Raw genomic sequence first — 19,827 nt, forward strand, 5'->3', positions numbered from 1 at the left:
TTTCATCACATAGCTTTGCAAATGAATTCATTTGCTAATGAAATACTCTGTTTAAACTACTATTAGGAAATTCTGATAATTGTATGGTGTGCATTCCTAGCTGGTTGGTGTTGGCCATTCCACCCAGATCGATTCTGTTGTCCTGATATGGGGCTCATCTACACAGTGATTTAGTATGTGTTTGGTGCTACTCACATGCCCTTTTAATTAGCATGGTTCACATGATGTTACTGTCAAACAGAATCTATCAGTTTTCCATCTGTAAATCCATACTAACCCAATCCTCTGATAATATGAAAAGGGAAGGAAAAAAGTCTTCAGTCTATACTCCTCCTCCCTTCATTCATTTCGTTTCCTTTAGGCTGACAAGCAACTTCCTCTCCCCCATTCTGCAAACAGTGACTTATTTTTCTTTTCTCCCAACTTATGCACAAAAGCATAGCAAAGACTGCTCGAACAAAGATTTGTATTTCAGCTGTATTGTACCAGTGAAAATACAAATAAATTGCACTTCCAGGTTGTTTTTTAAATTAGAGGGTGTGATCATTAAGAAACTGCATGATTGATCCTTTCCCTCAGTGTGATTAGAAAACACCGTGTTTGCAGCTGGCACTGAGCCCTTACTGTGGACGGTGCAGATAGAAAAGGGAGGTAAAAACAATGTCTTTAGTATGAAGTAATTCTCCCATGTGAATAAACCCGTGGTATTTCACAGGTTTGAAGATCTCAGGAAGAGAGCAGGGACAAATTATGGAGAAATAAATGTTACTGTTCAGTCATTAAGAAATATTAAAACATCATGATGTCTAGTTAAGCTAAGATGCTTTGGAACACGCACAATAAACAATTATTTAAAATATCTGAAAGTTTAGGTAAGCCCCGACTGTGCAGGCGTTAAAATGAGAAAATATTCCATATATGTTGCCTTTTTGTAAAGCAGAATGGACTCTTCATCAGCTTTCCTTTTTTCTTCTTTCTTTGCAGTGTGTGCTGTATTTGTGGGCCTTGAAAATTCTTTATCCCAAAACACTGTTTTTACTGCGTGGGAATCATGAATGTAGACATTTAACAGAGTATTTCACATTTAAACAAGAATGTAAGTATGAATCAGAATTACTTCTTTTGTTTATATTCCTTTTGGGGACAGTAAACACTAATTCAGGATTAAGACAAGTAAACAAAAATCAGTCTTTAAACCTGCATTCAATTCAAAGGAAATTAGATTTGTGAATAGCTGTAATGTGAAGACAATGTATTTAAGATCCTTGTCCTTAAAATTGTATCAAACTTTTCCTTGTTGCTCTAGATCAGCCTTTCCCAACCAGTGTGCCTTCAGATGTTGTTGGACCACAACTCCCATCAGCCTCAGCCAGCATTGGCAATGGTCAGGAAAGATGGGAGTTGTGGTCCAACAACATCTGGAGGCACACTGGTTGGGAAAGGTTGCTCTACATACTCTATTCTGCTCTTCCATATTTGTTCCAGACTCTTTTGGTTTTTGAGTAAAGTAATCATATTCCAAACAGAATAGCACGTGTCCTGTTTTAAGAGTTCTGACACAGTGATATCACTTCACTGGAGGGTTGGGGACAGCAGCAAAGTGGCTCTGCCAGCAAAGAGGAATCAACATGCTTTGGGACTTACAGGAAGGTAGCAGAACAGTATGTTACACCTGAGAATTGGAAGAAGAATGTTAGGGCCACAATAGATGTGCACTTAGATAAGGCAGCTATGTATATTGTGTTTCCTTAACTAATTAAGAGGGTGGGAAGCCTGACTCTCAGCTGTTAAGGTAACATGTGGGAAAAGGTAAAAGTGGCCCCGCACTTACAGTGCGAGTCGTTTCCGACTCTTAGGGTGACGTCTTGCGACGTTTACTAGGCAGACCGTATATATGGGGTGGGATTGCCAGTTCCTTCCCCGGCCTTTCTTTATCCCCCAGCATATGCCAGGTACTCATTTTACCGACCATGGATGGATGGAAGGCTGATTGGAGCTTGACCCCTTTTACCAGAGATTCGACTTCTTCCGTTGGAATCGAACTCCGGCCGTGAGCAGAGCTTTGGCTGCGTTACCACCGCTTACCACTCTGCGCCATGGAGGGTCTTAACATGTGGGAAGGGAGGGCTTATTTCTTCACACACGCACCCGAGATTGAAATGGAAGTGCTCTTCCCATCCACCCTGGCCCAGCAGGGCTAGGAGCCTTAGGGGAAAAAGTCCCTGTTGGCACTAATGGCTCCTACCTGTGTATGTGTACCTTGGCCCTTAGGCATGGACAAATGTGTATTTTAGGGGACAGCTCTGCTGTGTATGGCGAAGGCTGAAGTATCTATAATTTTGGGAAATAATAAGTGTGTGGTATGAATATGCCCCCCTCCTGAGGTGTAATTTCCCTCTGGGTCCTGGGGGCCGGTGGATCACCAGCGGTTCTCCTGCTCCTAAAAATAGTCTCTCCCATTTGGGTGCCTACCTCTTTTTTGTTATGTTGTCCTCTTCCCACCACCACCACCACACTCCTGCCTTGGAAACTGCATCAAAATCCACAGTGGCCACATTGGGAAAACATGATCTACAGAACGATGTACAATGACATTAATTGACTTGAACGATACATAATTTACTGAGTTTTTAATATGCATATTTGTAAATTAACATTTCAAATTAATTGAACAGTCTCATTCATTTCTTAATGATGTTTCTGCAGATAATTAGAAAGTTGTGGGGTTAAGATTTTTACACTGACCTACCCTTTCATAAGGCAGAAGAATGTATGATAGAATCTAAAATGAAATTAAAGTGCTTTGGAAAAACCTTCTATGATGACTAGAGAAATGTTAGTAGTTTTTTTTAATGGGGCTTTAAATGTTTATTAGTACTCATGACATTTAGCATTGATTATTACATAATTTAAAATATGTTTGATATTTATTTATTTAGAAGCTTTGTATGCTGTAATTTTGCCAAATGGTGATCAAGGAAGCTTAACAGAATCCATAAAAAGTTGAAAAAATCATAAAACAAAACAGCAAACAGAATGAAAGTACGCCATTATCCAAAAATTATCGCCATTATCTTTGCCCTGGTCTCCGACTCTTGAGATGTATATTTTTAGGACCCACCCTACTCTTGTGATTGCAACCCTGGGCCCTTAGGGTGAAGGGCAGGATATGATGATGGTGGTGGTGTAGTAAAGGCTCAGCTGACTAATTCAAAAGCCCGTACACTATCTTCAGACCAAACTGAGCATGCAAGCCTTGTGTATAATAAAACAAATTAAGCCACTGAAATTAACTACCAAAACCAGGTCAGCCTTTCTCTGATGCCTAAGGAAGTAATGGAGATGCCAGGTAGATCTACTTTATGAGATAATTCCACAGTCAGGATGCAACTACAGAAAATGCCTTTGCTTCAGTGGCCACCTGCCTAAATTATTTAGAGAAAATAATTTTCTGGAGAAAGTCATCTAATGCCTGTCTTAGCTGCCAGTCAGGTCCTTTGCCTAAGACCCATGAATCAGGAATAATGAATATCAGAGCAACCAAGCCACAAGAGGATATGCATGTATGCTGGACGCTTTTGCCCAATGATGCATGGAGTGGTGGTGGGACAAGAGCATTCCTGTTAGAGACAGCAACTCTCTCCCTACCATTAATGTCTCCAGTTGTTACTTTCTGGCTCTGTGATGCTATGAAGGGCCGCTTCATATGGAAGACCATAAATTATTTACTTGCAAAGGGGTGCAGAAAACATACTGGATTTTAGGAGAAAATTAATGCATTAATACACGTTCATCTTTGAGGCTCAAGGCTAGCTCTCACAGGCCCACAGAAAGGAGTCTGAACTCTTCAATACATATTTTTCCCCTCATCAGTACATTTTTTGTCTAATAATATCTTATTATCCAAAAGGTAAAATAAAGTATTCAGAACGTGTGTATGACGCCTGCATGGATGCCTTTGACTGCCTTCCCTTGGCTGCTCTGATGAACCAACAATTCCTGTGTGTGCATGGTGGCCTGTCTCCAGAGATCAACACTTTAGATGACATCAGAAAAGTAAGTTTGGAGAGCATGAACCTAAAATGCCACTAAATTAAACTTTGCTTTGCACCAAAAACTATCTCCCACTTTTCCACTGTTAATATATGGCAGATGTATTAGGGAAAGGTTGCATCTATTGTTAGTCGTACTCAGAGTGGATTCATATAAATTAATAGACATGACTGAAGTCCATACTTACAGTGAGTCTTCTCTAAGTAGAATTTAAGTGTAGACAATCCAGAATGTTTGCATTTGTTACATGACAACTCTTTTGTGGTTATCCTAAAAAAACGGAAAAACTTCACTTACCTAATTCACTTATTCACTGAACTTCACGTATTTAATTCACTCATTTAATTGGAGCCTACAGAAATGGACTAAATGTATGATTCTTATTTCGCTTCCTGAAAAACTGATTTCATTGTGTCCATGAGATTTACTACTGAGTTCACTTCCATACATTAGTCATTTACTCTGATCCAGCTATGGTTATGCAGGTATTTTTGCATGACTATTTGTGCCAGAATATGTGTGCAGGGAAGTGGGGGTGGCATGCACATCCAAATCTAATTTACATCTGGGGCTCCCGGTCCAACAAGTAATAATGTTTGCAGATGCCTGCTTCCCCACATGGATCACTTCATCTAGATTAGCATGCTAATGGTTACCAACCTTTTGACCTATGTCATGTTCAAACAATACAATGTTGTGGATTCAGTGACGTAGGGAGTAAGCTATCACTTGGTATTTCTTCCACCAGTGGAAGCCAGAAGAAAGGCCTTGAAATGGGTTGTTTGGGGGCACCAGTGGCTTGGGATTTGCTGGTTCCTAAGCACTGCAGATCCCCCAAGTGGTTCAGTCCTTGGGCCCCTCAGTGGCACCTGTCTGGAACTGGTGTAGCAAGAGAGAGAGAGAGCCTCCAGCTGTCTGTCCTGGCTGGCAGGGCCTTGAATGCAGCAGAGGATCTGCCACTCTACTCGGCCCCTCGTTAGGATTGCTGTGTTAATGTGGTTTACATTTCTTTTCAAGTAAAATCAAATATGTGCTTGGAAATTGTTTCATTAGATTGCTTGCTAATGGTTTTGAGATATGACTATTCAAAAGCATTGTTTACATTTTAAGAAAAATGTAGGCATGGAAATCTGAACATAGTAATTTTATCATAGTCAAAGAGCCATGCATTGATATTATATGAGCGTGCATGCTTCCTAGTGAGGGTCACCTAGAAACAATTGCTTGAATTGACTGGCATTATAGCTATTCATTATGTTATCATTTAATGTTTGCCAGGAAGGGGTGGATTTTTAGAAATGAAAATTTTTGCACAGCACAACATTTTCCATTACACATCACTGTGTGTATTACCCACAATCTAGAGAACGCTTTTGGAAAATATGATTCTTTTCAAAAGCAGTAATTTACTGCAGTTTTGGAGGATCTGGGAGATGATGGTCAAAGCCATGAACAAAATGTGATATGGAATGCAAGCTGAAGCCTCTTAGTGCAAGGGATATCCAGAGATGCTTGCTTCTTCAACTTTGGTTTTCTCAGTAGCTTCTTTTGGCTGTTCAAAACACACAGTTTTAATTGTGCAAGGCAAGAAAGCAGAGCCACAGATATTCACTCTGCACATGCTATGTACTCTTGTGCCCTGCATTGGCCTATTCCCAATGCTGTGTGCATATTTGGAAGCTTGTCTGCAATAGGGCAGCATATCAAATGTCAGTAAACCTGTGAGCTGAAAGCTTAAAAGGGAACAGCCTACGGATATTAGCAGGCTACTTTGCTGCAGACATGCTCCCAAACATGTGCATAGTATTGGGGAGTGAATGATGTGTGGTATGACAGTGGGGGTGAGGCAAGTGAGTGTGGCCCCACTCTCCTGCCTCACACAGTTGCTGCCTTTTTATCTTAAATGCCTAAATAGGGATAGTGTCTTTCTGTAATGGAACACGGTGTATGTGTTCACTATAAGAACAGCTGCAGCACTGGGGGACTGGAGAAGACTTGCCCTGGGAGTGAGTACTTGAGCATCTTGGTGCTTCCTTGCTCGCTCCTCTGGGTTGCTGTCTCTCGAGACAGCTGAGGTCCCTGGTAAGTGCAGTAAGGACTGGAACCCCCTGCCTGACCCTGAATCCAAAGAGGGGCTGCAGTCAATCTTGCAGCCTCTTGCATCAGCTCCTGGCTGCATCAGGGGCATAAAAGCTTGACTGTCCTTGGGCAGTAGTCGGCCACCGGCAGGATCGCCACCAACAGGGGTCATCCCTTAGGGAGTCCCAAGGGTGAGGGTGATACCCCTTTCCATTTTATTTTTTACTAAATCTAGAGGAGATTGGTAGCGAGTTGGAAGGCGATTGTGTAATTCCTGTGCAGGGTGAGAGCCTATTCAGTGAACTGAATCATAGCAGAAAGTTGCCAGATTTCTTGAGTGAGAATCTGTAACTGGCAGAAGGCTGGCTCTCCCTGGGTGTGAGTCGGGAGGGGGGAGTAGATGTGCCCTGTATGAAAGTTATTGAGTTGGTCTGACTGTTCCCAATTCTCTCAGAGGCCTACTGGGATAATTAGTTCAGATAGGTTTTGTTGGTGGGCTCTTGTTGAGTCCATATCAGGTGTTTAGGAGGAGTCTTTGTAAGAAGGACATGGGTGATGCCTCCACAGTTTCAGTGATCCTGAATGGAGGGAGGTATAGCTATGGGGAGGTGGTGAGCTACCATAGACGTCGAAGGCAAGGTGTTTACACCTTGTTCCTGTCTCCCACTCCTCCCATGGACAGGTTCCTTGTTGCTCATCTGCTGTGCCCACTGGCCTGTGTGTGCTGTTGTTTAATGCCAGATTGATACACAATAAGACCACACTCTTCCATAGTTTGATCATGGATCAGGGTGCCGATTTGGTGTGCATTACCGAAATCTGGGTGGGTGATCTGGAAGGAGTTGATCTGACCAAGTTTGACCACCTGGATACTTGGTGCAACACCGGCACAGGTTGTAGGGGTGGAGGGGGGGTTGCTGTGTTCACTGTCACCAGTAAACCACTCTGTCTTGGAGCTGGCTGTGAGGGTCTGCACCTGGTGTTGGGCTAAGGAGGCAATAAACTAGGGTTGCTGCTGGTGTACCGTCCACCCTGCTGCCCAGCAGTTTCTCTGACCAAGCTGACGGAGGCCATCTCAGCTGTGGTATTGGAGGAGCCCAGAACGCTAGTCCTGGGAGATTTCAATGTCCATGCTGAGGCTGCCTCTAGTGTTGCGGCTCAGGACTTCATGGTCTCAATGACAACCATTGGGCTGTCTCAGGGTGTCACAAGCTTGAAGCACAGGGCTGACCCTTGACTTGATTTTTGCTCCAGATGGAGTAAGGGGTGGTCTGGAAATGGGGGGGGTGGTCATGGTCAGACCACTTCCTGGTGAAGTTTAGACTTATGGTTTCTATCCTCCCCTGCAGGGAGGGTGAACAGATTAAGATGGTCCGCCCCCGGAGACTAATCGAATCCACAGGGGGAGTTCCAAGTAGATAGAGCAGGAGACCCTGTTGAAGTCCTTGTCGAGCTGTGGAACAATGAGGCGCATTGGGCTCTTGACATGGTTCCCCCGACCACCCTCTCTGGCATTGTGGCACCGGTTTGCACCTTGGTACCCCAGTGAGCTAAGGGCAATGAAACAGGCTGGATGACGGTTAGAGCGCAAATGGCAAAAGTCATGCTGTGAGGCGGACATCGTAACAATACCTAGTGTGTGGCAGTGAGGGCTGCAAAGAAGGCCCACTTCTCTGCCACCATCACATCTTCATCCAGTGGAGCTTTTCTTTATTGTCAGGGGTCTGTTGACATCAACTCCAGGAAATTGAGTTTTTGATCCTTTGGAGGCCTGCTGTGAATTGTTTGCAAGGCATTTTGAGGGTAAAGTTGCTTGCCTTTGTAGCAATCTTGATGGCCTGTCCACATCTAGTGTAGTCCCCAATGAGTTGTCCAGTGCAATGTGTGCTGCAACTTCTCAGGATTGGTTTCAGTTGATGTGGCCTGATGACATGGACAAGGTGCTTGTGATGATGTGGCCAGCAATGTGTCCTCTCGATCCTTGCATTTCTTGGCTTATTAAAGCTTGCCAAGGGGGGTTGATGAAGTGGATCCAGGGTGTGGTCAATGCATCATTGCAGGAGGGAGTGGTTCCAGCCACCCTGAAATAGTTGGTGATCTGACTGTTCCTGAAAAAGCCCACCCTGGACCCATTGGTTTGTGACAACTATCACCTGGTTGCAAATACTCCCATTTTAGGGAAGGTGATCAAGAGGGTTGTGGGGGAGCAATTGCAAGTACTCTTGGATGAAACAGATTATCTTGACCCATTCCAATCTGGGTTCAGGCCTGGTTATGGGGCTGAATCAGCCTTAGTTGCCCTAATGGATGACTTTTATCAGGAGAAGGACAGGGGGAGTGTGACCCTGTTATTCTTACTTGATCTCTCAGCGGCTTTTGATGCCAAAGATAATAGGGGTGCTGTCTCTATTATCTTTTTGGTGCCTACTGAAGACCTTCCTCTTTCAACATGCCTTTTAAGTAGAGACTTTATCCCAGTCTGCGTCTGTGTTGGAATTGCCTTTTAAGAGGTTTTAAAAGCTTTAAAAAAAAAACAAATTTTTTGAAGATGTTCTATTTTAATATGTTTTGTTTAAAATATTTTAATGTCTGTTGTTATGATGTGTTATACTGTTTTCAGTGTTTTTGTTTGCCGCCCTGGGCTCCTACTGGTAGGAAGGGCAGGATATAAATTTAGTAAAGAAGAAAAAGAAGACTTTAATTTGGGGGGGGGGGTTGAGCAAGTTGGATGAAGCCTAATTTGTAGACACAGTTCAGAGCTTTTTGTGATACAGATTTACATTGTCTCTGGAAGCAGAATTGATAAAATGCAATTTTAAGTCTCTTTGCAGCCATGTTGGAGGAGGAAAGGAGAATAGAGGTCATGTTCATGCATGTAACACTATAGTTTGGGGTTGAATCCAAACACAATCAGCGGCATTCATGCAGGAAGAACTCTTTTAAACAGCCTGGAGTCTGTAACTACACCAATTATTTAGAATTTTATTGAGTTTGATGGCTTTAAAAATGCCTTTGTGAACATGCATGAACAGGGCCAGCCTAAAACATTTTGCTGCCTGAGGCAATGGACAAGACGCTCCCCCCCAATCCATGGTCAGAACCTGACTGGACTGCATATTGAATCTTATTTTAACACGGGTGATAAGATAGTCCACCACACCTGAAGCAGCAGGCTAGATTATGGGTGTCAAGACATGCTGCATACCATACATGGCTGTGTCCTCTAAAAGAAGGGAATGACCAGGGGCTTAAGAGGGACGGTCAGCTGTGTAGTTGTCCAGAGTCTTGGGGGGGGGAGAATCTTAGGCCCCTTTTTGGGGAGCCAGGTCCCAGCGGGTCCCTATGTCTTCAGTGTCCTATCAGCCAATCAGCATGGAAGGGGAGTGTGTTAGCCACTGAGAAGAGTTATCTAAATTGCTTGCTTGTCCTTTCCTGCTGATTGGAGCCAATCAGAGTGAAAGGAGATGAGTTAGCCACTGGGAAGACTCTTTCAGCAGGTAGACACTGAATTCAGTAATTCAATTATTATACCTGACAGTGAGAAAGGACAGTCAAATGGTGACAGTAATAGAGAAGCAGAAAGTAGTATTCAAGCTTGGCCAGAATACTCTATAATGTTAGAAGATTGTATAACCTGGGCGCCTACTGGGAGGAAGGGCGGGATATAAATTTAATAAAATAAATAAATAACTTAGCAGGGGGCATGACTGTGACTATTATGAAGGGACTCTGCACTTCTGAATTTGCCACTACACTACTGGGGACAGCCAGGAGCCTATTGCTGCTGCCCTCTCCCCACATCTGCCATCCAAGATGGTCATCTCTCTGTGCCTGAAGGTAGAGCTGGCCCCATGCATAAACACACCTCACCCATGACAGATGTAAGAATTCTCTTCAAACTCCTGTTGCAGAGAAACCACATGGGAGAAGATCAGTACAATCAAGGAGAAGGCCTTTAATAGTACCAAGAGAGATGTGCTTTGGGACTATCTCAAGCTATTTTTCCCCAGGACAGAATTTCTTAACCTTTAGCACTGCTCTGTCCATGAACTTTTGTCTCTAGGACTTTATAAATATTGTCTGTAATAATGAAGTTGGGCTAGCTGGTTTTTAGTTCATTGTTGCCAGGTGAGCTAGAACCCATGTAAATGTACAAGAATTACAGGTCTCCAAATGAAATACCAGACTCTTACACAAGTATATAAGAATTCTGGATTTCTCAGTATTGCTCTAACTTCAGTTCCAACTATTTATGAGGAGAGCAGCCCACCAGCAGTTCCTAGTAAGACCACCAAGACCTTTAAGCATGAGTGTGAGTAGCATCTTCATCGGCATCATCATCATTTATTATGCTGGGTGGCTGGAGCACGAGGCAGTTAACTGCTCTATTGCTCTTTTGTTCCCCAACTGGGGTGCTTTTCTGTGTAAACTAAGGAGAACTTTTCAGATTCTTTTTAAAGGCGGAGGATAGAAAGAGTAGAGGATAGTATTTATACTTGGCTTTGGTGCTGTCTAAGGTAGAATAAGACAGTCACTGAGGAATGTGGCAGTTGTGTTCCTCCAAGGCTCTTTCCTGAAGAGAAGTAGCTCCTAATGCCTTGTGAAGTTTCAGGTTTTTTCTTCCACTAGGGATGGGTAAATCAGTCAGTTTCAGTTTCTCATTTTTCCAATCTTAATTCAGCTGTCCACATTTCCACATCCATTTGCAATTTTCTTTTTAAAAATCCTCATGAAAATTTATCAGCAATTTAGTGCATTTTCTCCTAATATGCACATATTTTATATTCATTATTACCTAATATACACATGTTTGGAGAACAATTTTCTTTAATATAAATATAATGCATTTTTGTATGTTTTGTATGAATTTTTATGCACCCCAGTATATGCATTTTTGTATACATTACTAGGCTGGAGAACTGTATTGCAAATTCAGAGAAGTGCAAATTTTGAAGGATGGCTGTGTTTCAGTTTGCTTATTGATTCAGCAAGTGTGAATTTAGTAGGATCACCTTTAAATGCAAACTGAATCATCACTATCTTCCACTCCTCCATGTTTTTTGTCAAAATTCGAATGTTAAGATCCAAGATAAGGATTTCTAATAACCTACCAATGTTTTCTAAGTCTTCCTTCTTCCCTTTCTAAAGGTAGGCACTTCAGGGGAATGTCAATGTTCGTGGATTTTTGATAGCACATATAGAATAATATCTGATACCTCTGGTCATGTCATCATCTAGCGTTATAGTCTTGGATACTGCCTTCTGAGCCACAAGGCAGTTTCTTGTTTTAACTCGGTTGCTTTTTAACTTTTTTATGATATTACTAATTTTAATGTGCTTGAGTTCAAGTTGTAAGCCCGTGTTAGTTTGGTTACAGTGGAAAAGTGGGATATGAATTTTCTAAATAAATGGAGCAGAACTGTGTTTATAGATTTGGACTTCCTCACTCCTTCTTTCCATTTGCCCTGAGTCTCTGATAATTTACCCCAGAGGCTTGGGGAACGTCAAAAATAGTATGTCATTAGAACATAGGAGTAGTCCTATTAAATCAGGCCAAAGGCTCTTCTAGTCCAGCATCCTGTTCTCACAATGTCCAACCAAATGCCTATGGGAAAACCCACAAGCAGGACCTGAGTACAACAGGATTCTCCTCACTAGTGATTTCTTGGAAACTGGTATTCAGAGGTATACTGTCTCCAGTAGTGGAGGTAGAACAAAGCCATAATAGCTTATAGCCATTGATAGCCTTATCCTCCATGATTTTGCCTAATCCTCTGTAAAAATCATCCAAGGTGGTGGCCAGCACTGCCTTTTTCATAGTTCAAATTCCATAGTTTAACAGTTTCCTGTGAAGAAGAGCTTCCATTTATTTGCCCTGAATCTTCCAGCGTAATGCTTCATTGGGTATCCCTGAGTTCTGACTTCTTTTTATTCATGTTCTCCGTGCCATGCATAATTTTATACACTTCTGTCATGTCCCCTCTTACTCACCTTTTCTCACAACTAAAAAGCCCCAAATGCTGCAACCTTTCTTCATAGGGGAGTGGCTCTGTCCCCTTGATCATTTTAGTTGCCCTTTTCTGAACCTTTTTTTAGCGCTACAATATCCTTTTTGAGGTGAGGGAACTGCAACTGTACACAGCATTTCAAGTGTAGTCACACCGTAGAGTTTTCTAACAGTGTTATGATTTTGGCAGTTATAATTTCAATCCCTTTCTAATGATCCCTAGCATGGAATTTGCCTTTTTCACATCTACTGCACTCAGAATCAATAACTTAATCAAACCATCCACTATGACCCAGGGTCTTGTTCTTGGTCAGTCGCCACCAGTTCAGACCCCATGAGTGTATATCTGAAATTAGGAAACTAGAATGCCCCAATGTGCATCACTTTACATTTGTTTACATTGAATTGCATTTGCCATTTTACTACCCATCCACTCAGATTGAAGACATCCTTTAGGAACGCTTCACAGTGTATTTTTTATTTAATCACCATGGTATAATCAACAAATTGGACTACTTCACTGCTCTCTCGTAACTCTTGTTCATTTATGAACAAGTTAAAAAGCACAGCTCCCAAAACGTATCCTTGGCATATGGCCTTGGCTGAAGCAGGAAGAGTAACATAAGAAGCTATCTTATACTGAGTCAAACCAATGCTTTGTCTAGCTCAGTGTTGTCTACACTAGTGTTCTTCAACCTTGGGTCCTCAGATGTTGCTAGACCCCAACCCCCAACATCCCCACAGCTTTTTCCAATAATCAGTCATGATGGGATTGGTGGTCCTATCATTTCTGGGGAGGCAAGGTTGAAGAACACTGGTCTACAATGACTAGCTCTCAAGGATGTCAAATAGGAAATAATTTTTTTTAAAGGACAAAAAAAACCCATATGAGCAGAAGTATTTTCCACTTGTACAACATCACCTCTTGGATCCAAACCATAATGTGTTGCTATATCAAGAACCTGAAATCATGATGAGATATGTAGATGAAGATGTGGGACTATGTAGATAGGAGCTATGTGAGTTCCTAAAGCAGTCATGGCCCTCCAGATGTTGCTGAGATACAACTCTCATTATCCCTGGCCATTGACCATGCTTACTGGGGCTGATGGGAGTTTAGTTCAACAACATTAGGAGGGCCAAAGACTCTCCACCCCTGTTATAAAGGTTCTTAACAATTTATTCTCTAAATCTCCGATAGACTGCCATCTGCCAGTTCATTTATGACCCCCAAGTGAGATATGTTGGGGCGGAGGGAGAGAAATAAACTTAGGAGGCATAACCCACCAACCCTCCTCCCCCAATTGTGACTAAGTTCAGCCTACCAGAGGAATGCCATGCTGTGAAGTAGTGAGCCACAGCGTGACCTGGGCACAGTGAAGACCCTGAAGTAAACCTCCACCTGAGAATAGTTAGTGGAGATTTCCTGTTCAGCAAAGGATTTGTTTGTTCAATATGCTACTTAAGTCAAGTAGACTATGATTTATGTACTTAGGTCCCAAATATCTGCCTCCTTCCCTAGAGACCCTCTGAGGTATTGAGATCAGCAGAGGGGGTCATTTTGGTAGCTCCGCCACCCTCAGAAGCTTGGGAGATGGCAGTCTCTGTGGTGGCCCCTAAGTTATGGAACTCCCTCTCCACCAAGGTGCATCTGGCAACTTCATTGTACAGTTTTGAGCAAATGCTGAAGATGCACCTCTTTACCATGGCCTTTGTCACCTGAGATGTATATTTTTAGAAACCACCCTATTTTGTGATTCTAAGTTGTTTTTAATTGTTTTAAATGCTGTATTTTAAGATTGTCGTAACCTGCCCTGGAACCTTTGAATGAAGGGCAGGTAATAAATGTTAATAATAATGAGCAGGGGGTTGGACTCGATGCCCTTATAGTTCCCTTCAAACCCTGCTATTCTTTGATTCTGTGTTCTGTGGTTGCACATCATATTTGAGCCAGCATTCATCATTGTTCCAATGTGAAGTTGTACCAGGGAACCACACTCTTGTGGTTCTGAGGTGGGAGAGATGGGACTCTCAAGACCAAAGTACAGTGTTGTGCTTGTGCTTGTGCACTTATGGTGCTGTTCCTAAATGTTAGTACAGAATCTTCACATCTAACCCTTAGCCTTTCGCTTTGTCTTCTCTTTTTCTTAGTTAGATCGATTCAAGGAACCACCTGCGTACGGGCCTATGTGTGACATCCTGTGGTCAGATCCTCTAGAGGACTTTGGAAATGAAAAGACTCAGGAACATTTCACTCACAACACAGTCAGGGGATGTTCATACTTCTACAGGTAAGGATGCTTTCTTGTTTAAAACAGTCTCTGCTGATTAGCTTGAAGGGCTCTGTGGGTCTGTCAAATGTTGTTTGGTAAACCATCATAATTCTGCCTTTGGGGTGTATAGATCTTGGTTTTCTGCATTTTTTTGTTGACTCCCTGCCTAAAAAACATATTTTCTCTTATGTGTTTAAACAGCATGTGTACCTAGTGTGGTTCTGTTTAATCTTAAATGCGTATAGACTCCAAGGAGGAGTGGAAGGAAGGACATTTAAAATGGAGCAGAGGAAAGAGGGGAAGCTGAACCTTTCTCCCTACATCTACTTTTAGCTCTGACATTCCTTCTCCTTAATTGTTTTTCTTGCAATGGGACTTCATCATCAGTTGAGAAGTTATCTTCACCAGGGGAAAATGGCCAGGAAGAAAAGCATGGAAAGGAAAGGTGTTCAAAGCTCACATACTCTAGTTACATATGCTAAGCTTTAAGTGTCCACCCCCCAATCACCATCTAGTGAAGCCCTAAGTCAAGGCTGGGGAACCTGTGGCCCTCCAGATATTTGCTGGACTACACCTCCCATCATACCTGATCATTGGCCATGCTGGCTGGGGCTAATGGGAGTTGAGTCCAACAACTTGGAGGGTGACAGATTTTCCGTCCCTCCCCATTTGCTAATTGTTTAAAGATTTCAAATGCTAACATGATTGGAAACTTCATAAACTGTGCATTATTAAACCATATTCACAGAGGAGAGTCACTAAAATTACCTGTAAGTGCACTGACAGGGAATTTTGCTATAACTGCGTATATATAGTCCATTTACAAAGATTTCTACTTGTTCTGGTAAGGTTTGACACTTCACCAAGAGGGATGGTTATTATTATACAGCGAAGATTCTTTATACGGTTGGCTAATTGGTTGGTGACAGATCCTGCTATTCCCTTTTGGAACTTCCTTTGTGGACAGAGCATGCTTTACCAAATGGCCTAAATTCCTTGTCCCATCATTGCATTTTAAGTCTTAGTTTTAAAACCTGCTTTTTAATATAACAGGAATAAGGTTAGTGATGTATGTTTCCATAAAAAAGGCTTCAGGTTACAAAGAAATACTTTTAAATTGGAGACTATTTCAATGATGCTTATCATTGTTGTTGATGTGTTCATGGGCATAATGGTTACAGCAACTACTTTAAGTGATGTTTCTGAGGTTGGTGACCTGTTTTTTGGTGGTGAAGGGGGGAAATGACATAGTTGTATTTTTTTAGAAAACACTGCAAAATCTGCAGGTTTTCTCATTGTAAATTTATATTACACAAAGCAGGGCTTTGCCTCGGATGTGGACAAGAGGCATGGGTAAGCTTCTAATGAGTTCCTGAAGGGGCAAGATAGTATTAGTAAGTCAGTTGAAAGACTGCCTAGTTACTTCTAGTACTTCTGCATCTGAGTATCAAGAGAGTTCTGGAATGTTACACTTAGCTTTTTATCATTATGGCCCTAACACAACATTATGCCTTCCAGATGATGATGATTATTGGATTTATATCCCGCCCTTCCTCCCAGTAGGAGCCCAGGGCAGCATGTTGACTGCAACACCCATTCACCCCTTATTTGGCCATGCTAGCTAGGACTGATGGAGTTGTAGTCTCTGGAGGCCACCACATTGGCTGTTCCTGCCCTAACATACACAAAATGGACCTAGGCTGCTTTCAGACATGGGGCTTATTGCATCACTTTAATAGATTAAAATGGTAGCTCGTTTGTCCTGATTTCAAAAATTCCTTTTACGCTATAGTACCTGTTTCATTAAGAAATAGTAGCTTTTTCAGCCGATATAACGACATTTCACACGGTTGCAATAAACATCTTGTTTTTCTCTCACCTGTAATGCACATGCATGCTCTGTTCTCCACTGTGTAGGAGGTCTAAGATCTCATTCCATCACCATGCAGCCCTTCTCCCTTTAGCATCTGACTTTCTTTTTTTTTGGTTGTATAAACATGGGTATGTGGGGAAAATTGCTGCTATCCATGCCTAAACCAGAATACCAGTACAATTGTTGTCAGGCAAACAAGCCTGCACGCCCAAAGGGTGAGAGTGCACTGTATGCTGGGATGCCTGTCACATAAGCAGCTACAGCTAGGAAAAAACTTCTGCAATATTCTGGGTTCCCAGGCTTGCAAACAGGTTATTTCTGGTATTATTTATCATGAAAATTAGCACTAAACTTGCACTATATTCCACAAGATTTCTGGAACTAGCTTGTATGTCATGTGAAAGATCAAATATAATGCACAAATTACCAGGTAAGAAATCATCAGAATAATGGAATAAAGTGCAGTGTGAAAGCAGTCCTGTTGCTACATATAATGTAGTTAAAATGTTAGACTGTGATCATTTGTGGGGTTCAGTTTCAGCCTATTACCTCCCATCCATTCACTTATGGACTCCAGGCACTTGGAAATGGTATCCACAGCCAACTCTGGCGAGGACTTAAAAGAGAGATAGAGCTGAGTGTCATCCGCATATTTATTTATTTATTTATTTATTTTGTTCCATTTATAAACCGCCCATAGCAAGTAGCTCTCTGGGCGGTGTACAAAAAGGTTAAAATACAGGTATCACAATAAAATCAGATTACAGACGATAAACACAAGCAACAAACAAAATAATATATTAAACAAAGTATAAAAGTTTAAGAAATTATAAACATTAAACATTAAAATGCCTGGGAGCATAGCCAGGTGACACTGCAACCCAAATCTCCTGATGATGGCCCCCAGCGGCTTTACATAGATATTAAATAGCATGGGAGAGAAGATAGAACCCTGTGGCACACCACAATTGAGAGACCAAGGGTCTGAAACCTCATCTCCCAGTGCTACCCGTTGGTGCCTGTCTGAGAGATAGGAACGGAACCACCGTAAAACAGTGCCCCCTATTCCCATTCCCTCCAGGCGATCCAAGAGGATACCGTGGTCAACGGTATTGAAAGCCGCTGAGAGATCCAGGAGGATGAGGAAGGCATGTTCTCCCCTATCCAACGCCCTCCTCAAATCATCCACCAGAGCGACCAAGGCTGTTTCAGTTCCATGTCCAGTCCTGAAGCCCGATTGGAATGGATCTAAATAATCTGCTTCATCCAAGTGTGACTGTAGCTGTGTGGCCACCACTCGCTCGATCACCTTGCCCAAAAATGGTAGATTAGAGACTGGGCGAAAGTTGTTCAACTCTTGGGGATCCAAGGAGGACTTTTTCAGAATGGGCTTGATTACTGCCTCCTTAAGGGCTAATGGCAGTGCACCCTCTTCCAAGGAAGCATTCACCATTGCCTTGATCCCTTCGCTCAGTCTCTCTTTGCAGCTCACAATGAGCCACGTAGGGCAAGGGTCAACTAGACAGGTAGTCGGCCTCACAGTAGAGAGCACCTTGTCCACTTCCTCAGAGGGAAGAGGCTGAAACCGATCCCACCGGACCGGGATGCAACTGGCCGACTCTGGCCCACTTCCTGTGTCCACGGCATATGGAATCGTGTTCTTCAGTTCACTCATTCCCCCTTCCACAACTCACCACTTACTTTAAACATTCTAATGTCAACTCTTAACATAAATATCAGAATACACAAGCATAAAACATTGTAAGATATAAACATGGAGCATCACAACTGCCCACTCACATAAAACATCAAGGTTGTACACACCAATATTATTATTATTATTATCTTTATTTATACCCCACAATTTTTCCAAAACTGGAACTCATGGCGGCTTCCAGATAAAAAATACATATAATTAAAAACATACAAAGTCTACATTAAAATAAGATTAAACTATTTCCAATATTAAAACCATACACACATATAGCTAAAAAAGTTCAAACTAGTTTAAAAATGATATAATAGACATTAGCAATGCAGCACCCTTCACACCCTATCCTTAGCCTTCAATTCCAAAGGCTTGTTGGAATAGGAAGGTCTTTGCCTGTCGGCGGAAGGACTGCAAAGGGGGGGTCATTCTTACCTCCCTAGGAAGGGAATTCCAAAGCCTAGGGGCAGCCACCGAGAAGGCCCTCTCACGTGTCCCCACTAGTCGTACTTGAGAAGATGTGGGTATTGAGAGAAGGGCCTCTCCTGAGGATCTCAGGGCCCGGGCAGGCTCATATGGGGATAAATAGCCTGGCCTTAAGCCGTACAGGGCTTTATAGGTCAACACCAGCACTCTGAATTGTGTCTGGAAACAGACTGGCAACCAGTGGAGCTTTTTTAACAGGGGGGTAGTACGGTCCCTGTAACCAGTCCCAGTTAACATTCTGGCTGCAGCACGTTGTACCAACTGAAGTTTCCGAACAGTCTTCAGAGGCAGCCCCACGCAGAGCGCATTACAGTAATCTAAACGGGATGTAACTAAGGCATGTGTCACTGTGGCCAGATCAGACAACTCAAGGAATGTGCGCAGTTGGCGCACTAATCTTAATTGTGCAAAAGCACTCCTGGCCACTGCAGAAACCTGGGACTCCAAATGTAATGCTGAGTCCAGGAGCACACCCAAACTGCATATTGTATATGCATATACAATAAAATCAATACAATACAATACAATAAAACAAAAAATACTACTAAACAATACAAAATCACAAAAATGACTGGCTCATCTAAAAAAAAAATGGAATTAAACAACTGAATAGGCCTGTTGGCATTAAAACAAAAACTTGACATTTGAAAGTCAGCAGGAAGGATGTCTGCTGAATCTCTGCTGGAAGAGTAGTCCACAGCATGGGATTGGAGACACTAAATGCCTGACTTCTAGCTGAGGCCAGTTGGGCTTCTGAGAAAAGGGTGAAGGGAGTGACTAACAGCACTCCTGAATGAAGATGTCACTAAACAACCCCAAACTGCTTCTCTGCCTCTCAATACACTGCTTCCACTTCACCTGCCTGCCGGGCTCAATAGTTTGCCTTAATTTAACCTCCTCCATACTGGAAGTATCCTGAGCTTCAGCGGAACTAACCCTGGGCTCCTCTGCCCACTCACTTGGGAGTAAGCCTCATTGAACACAGTGGTACTTAATTCAAAGTAAGCATGCATAGGATAGTAATCACAGAGCATACACTTGCAGCCGTAAGTGGAGCCGTTTTCAACTAGTTTATGTTTCAGCCAAAATGAACTTCAATATATTAAGGCTGTACCTTTTTTGATAAGGCAAAGATGCAAGTAACAAAAGGGGTGCACAGGAAATATGCCTTCTGTTTGTATTATTTGCTTTATAATACTGACAACATTGTTCTTTTAACACACATGACAGTTAATTTGATAACTTTTTTTAAAAAAAAAGATCTACTGCACTATTCCGTATCAGTTGCCTGCAGTGAAAGGGAAGTGTTTGTCAGAAATTGCAAATTAATAGACTTTTTTCAACTACT

The 19,827-nt window shown here is 42.3% G+C and overlaps 1 protein-coding gene across 7 annotated transcripts in view; it reads left to right on the plus strand.

Annotated features, from left to right (window-relative positions):
• The window catches only part of PPP3CA (protein phosphatase 3 catalytic subunit alpha), a 272,066-nt gene that overhangs the window by 190,561 nt on the left and 61,678 nt on the right, over nt 1-19,827 (plus strand). For all 7 annotated transcript variants that reach the window (XM_061582856.1, XM_061582852.1, XM_061582855.1 and 4 more), the window contains 3 exons: nt 985-1,096; nt 3,911-4,056; nt 14,291-14,430. In XM_061582856.1, coding sequence (XP_061438840.1) covers nt 985-1,096; nt 3,911-4,056; nt 14,291-14,430 — 398 coding nt within the window. The remainder of the gene's footprint in view (nt 1-984; nt 1,097-3,910; nt 4,057-14,290; nt 14,431-19,827) is intronic.

Source organism: Rhineura floridana, chromosome 9 (genome assembly GCF_030035675.1).
Source record: "Rhineura floridana isolate rRhiFlo1 chromosome 9, rRhiFlo1.hap2, whole genome shotgun sequence".
NCBI classification, from domain to species: domain Eukaryota; kingdom Metazoa; phylum Chordata; class Lepidosauria; order Squamata; family Rhineuridae; genus Rhineura; species Rhineura floridana.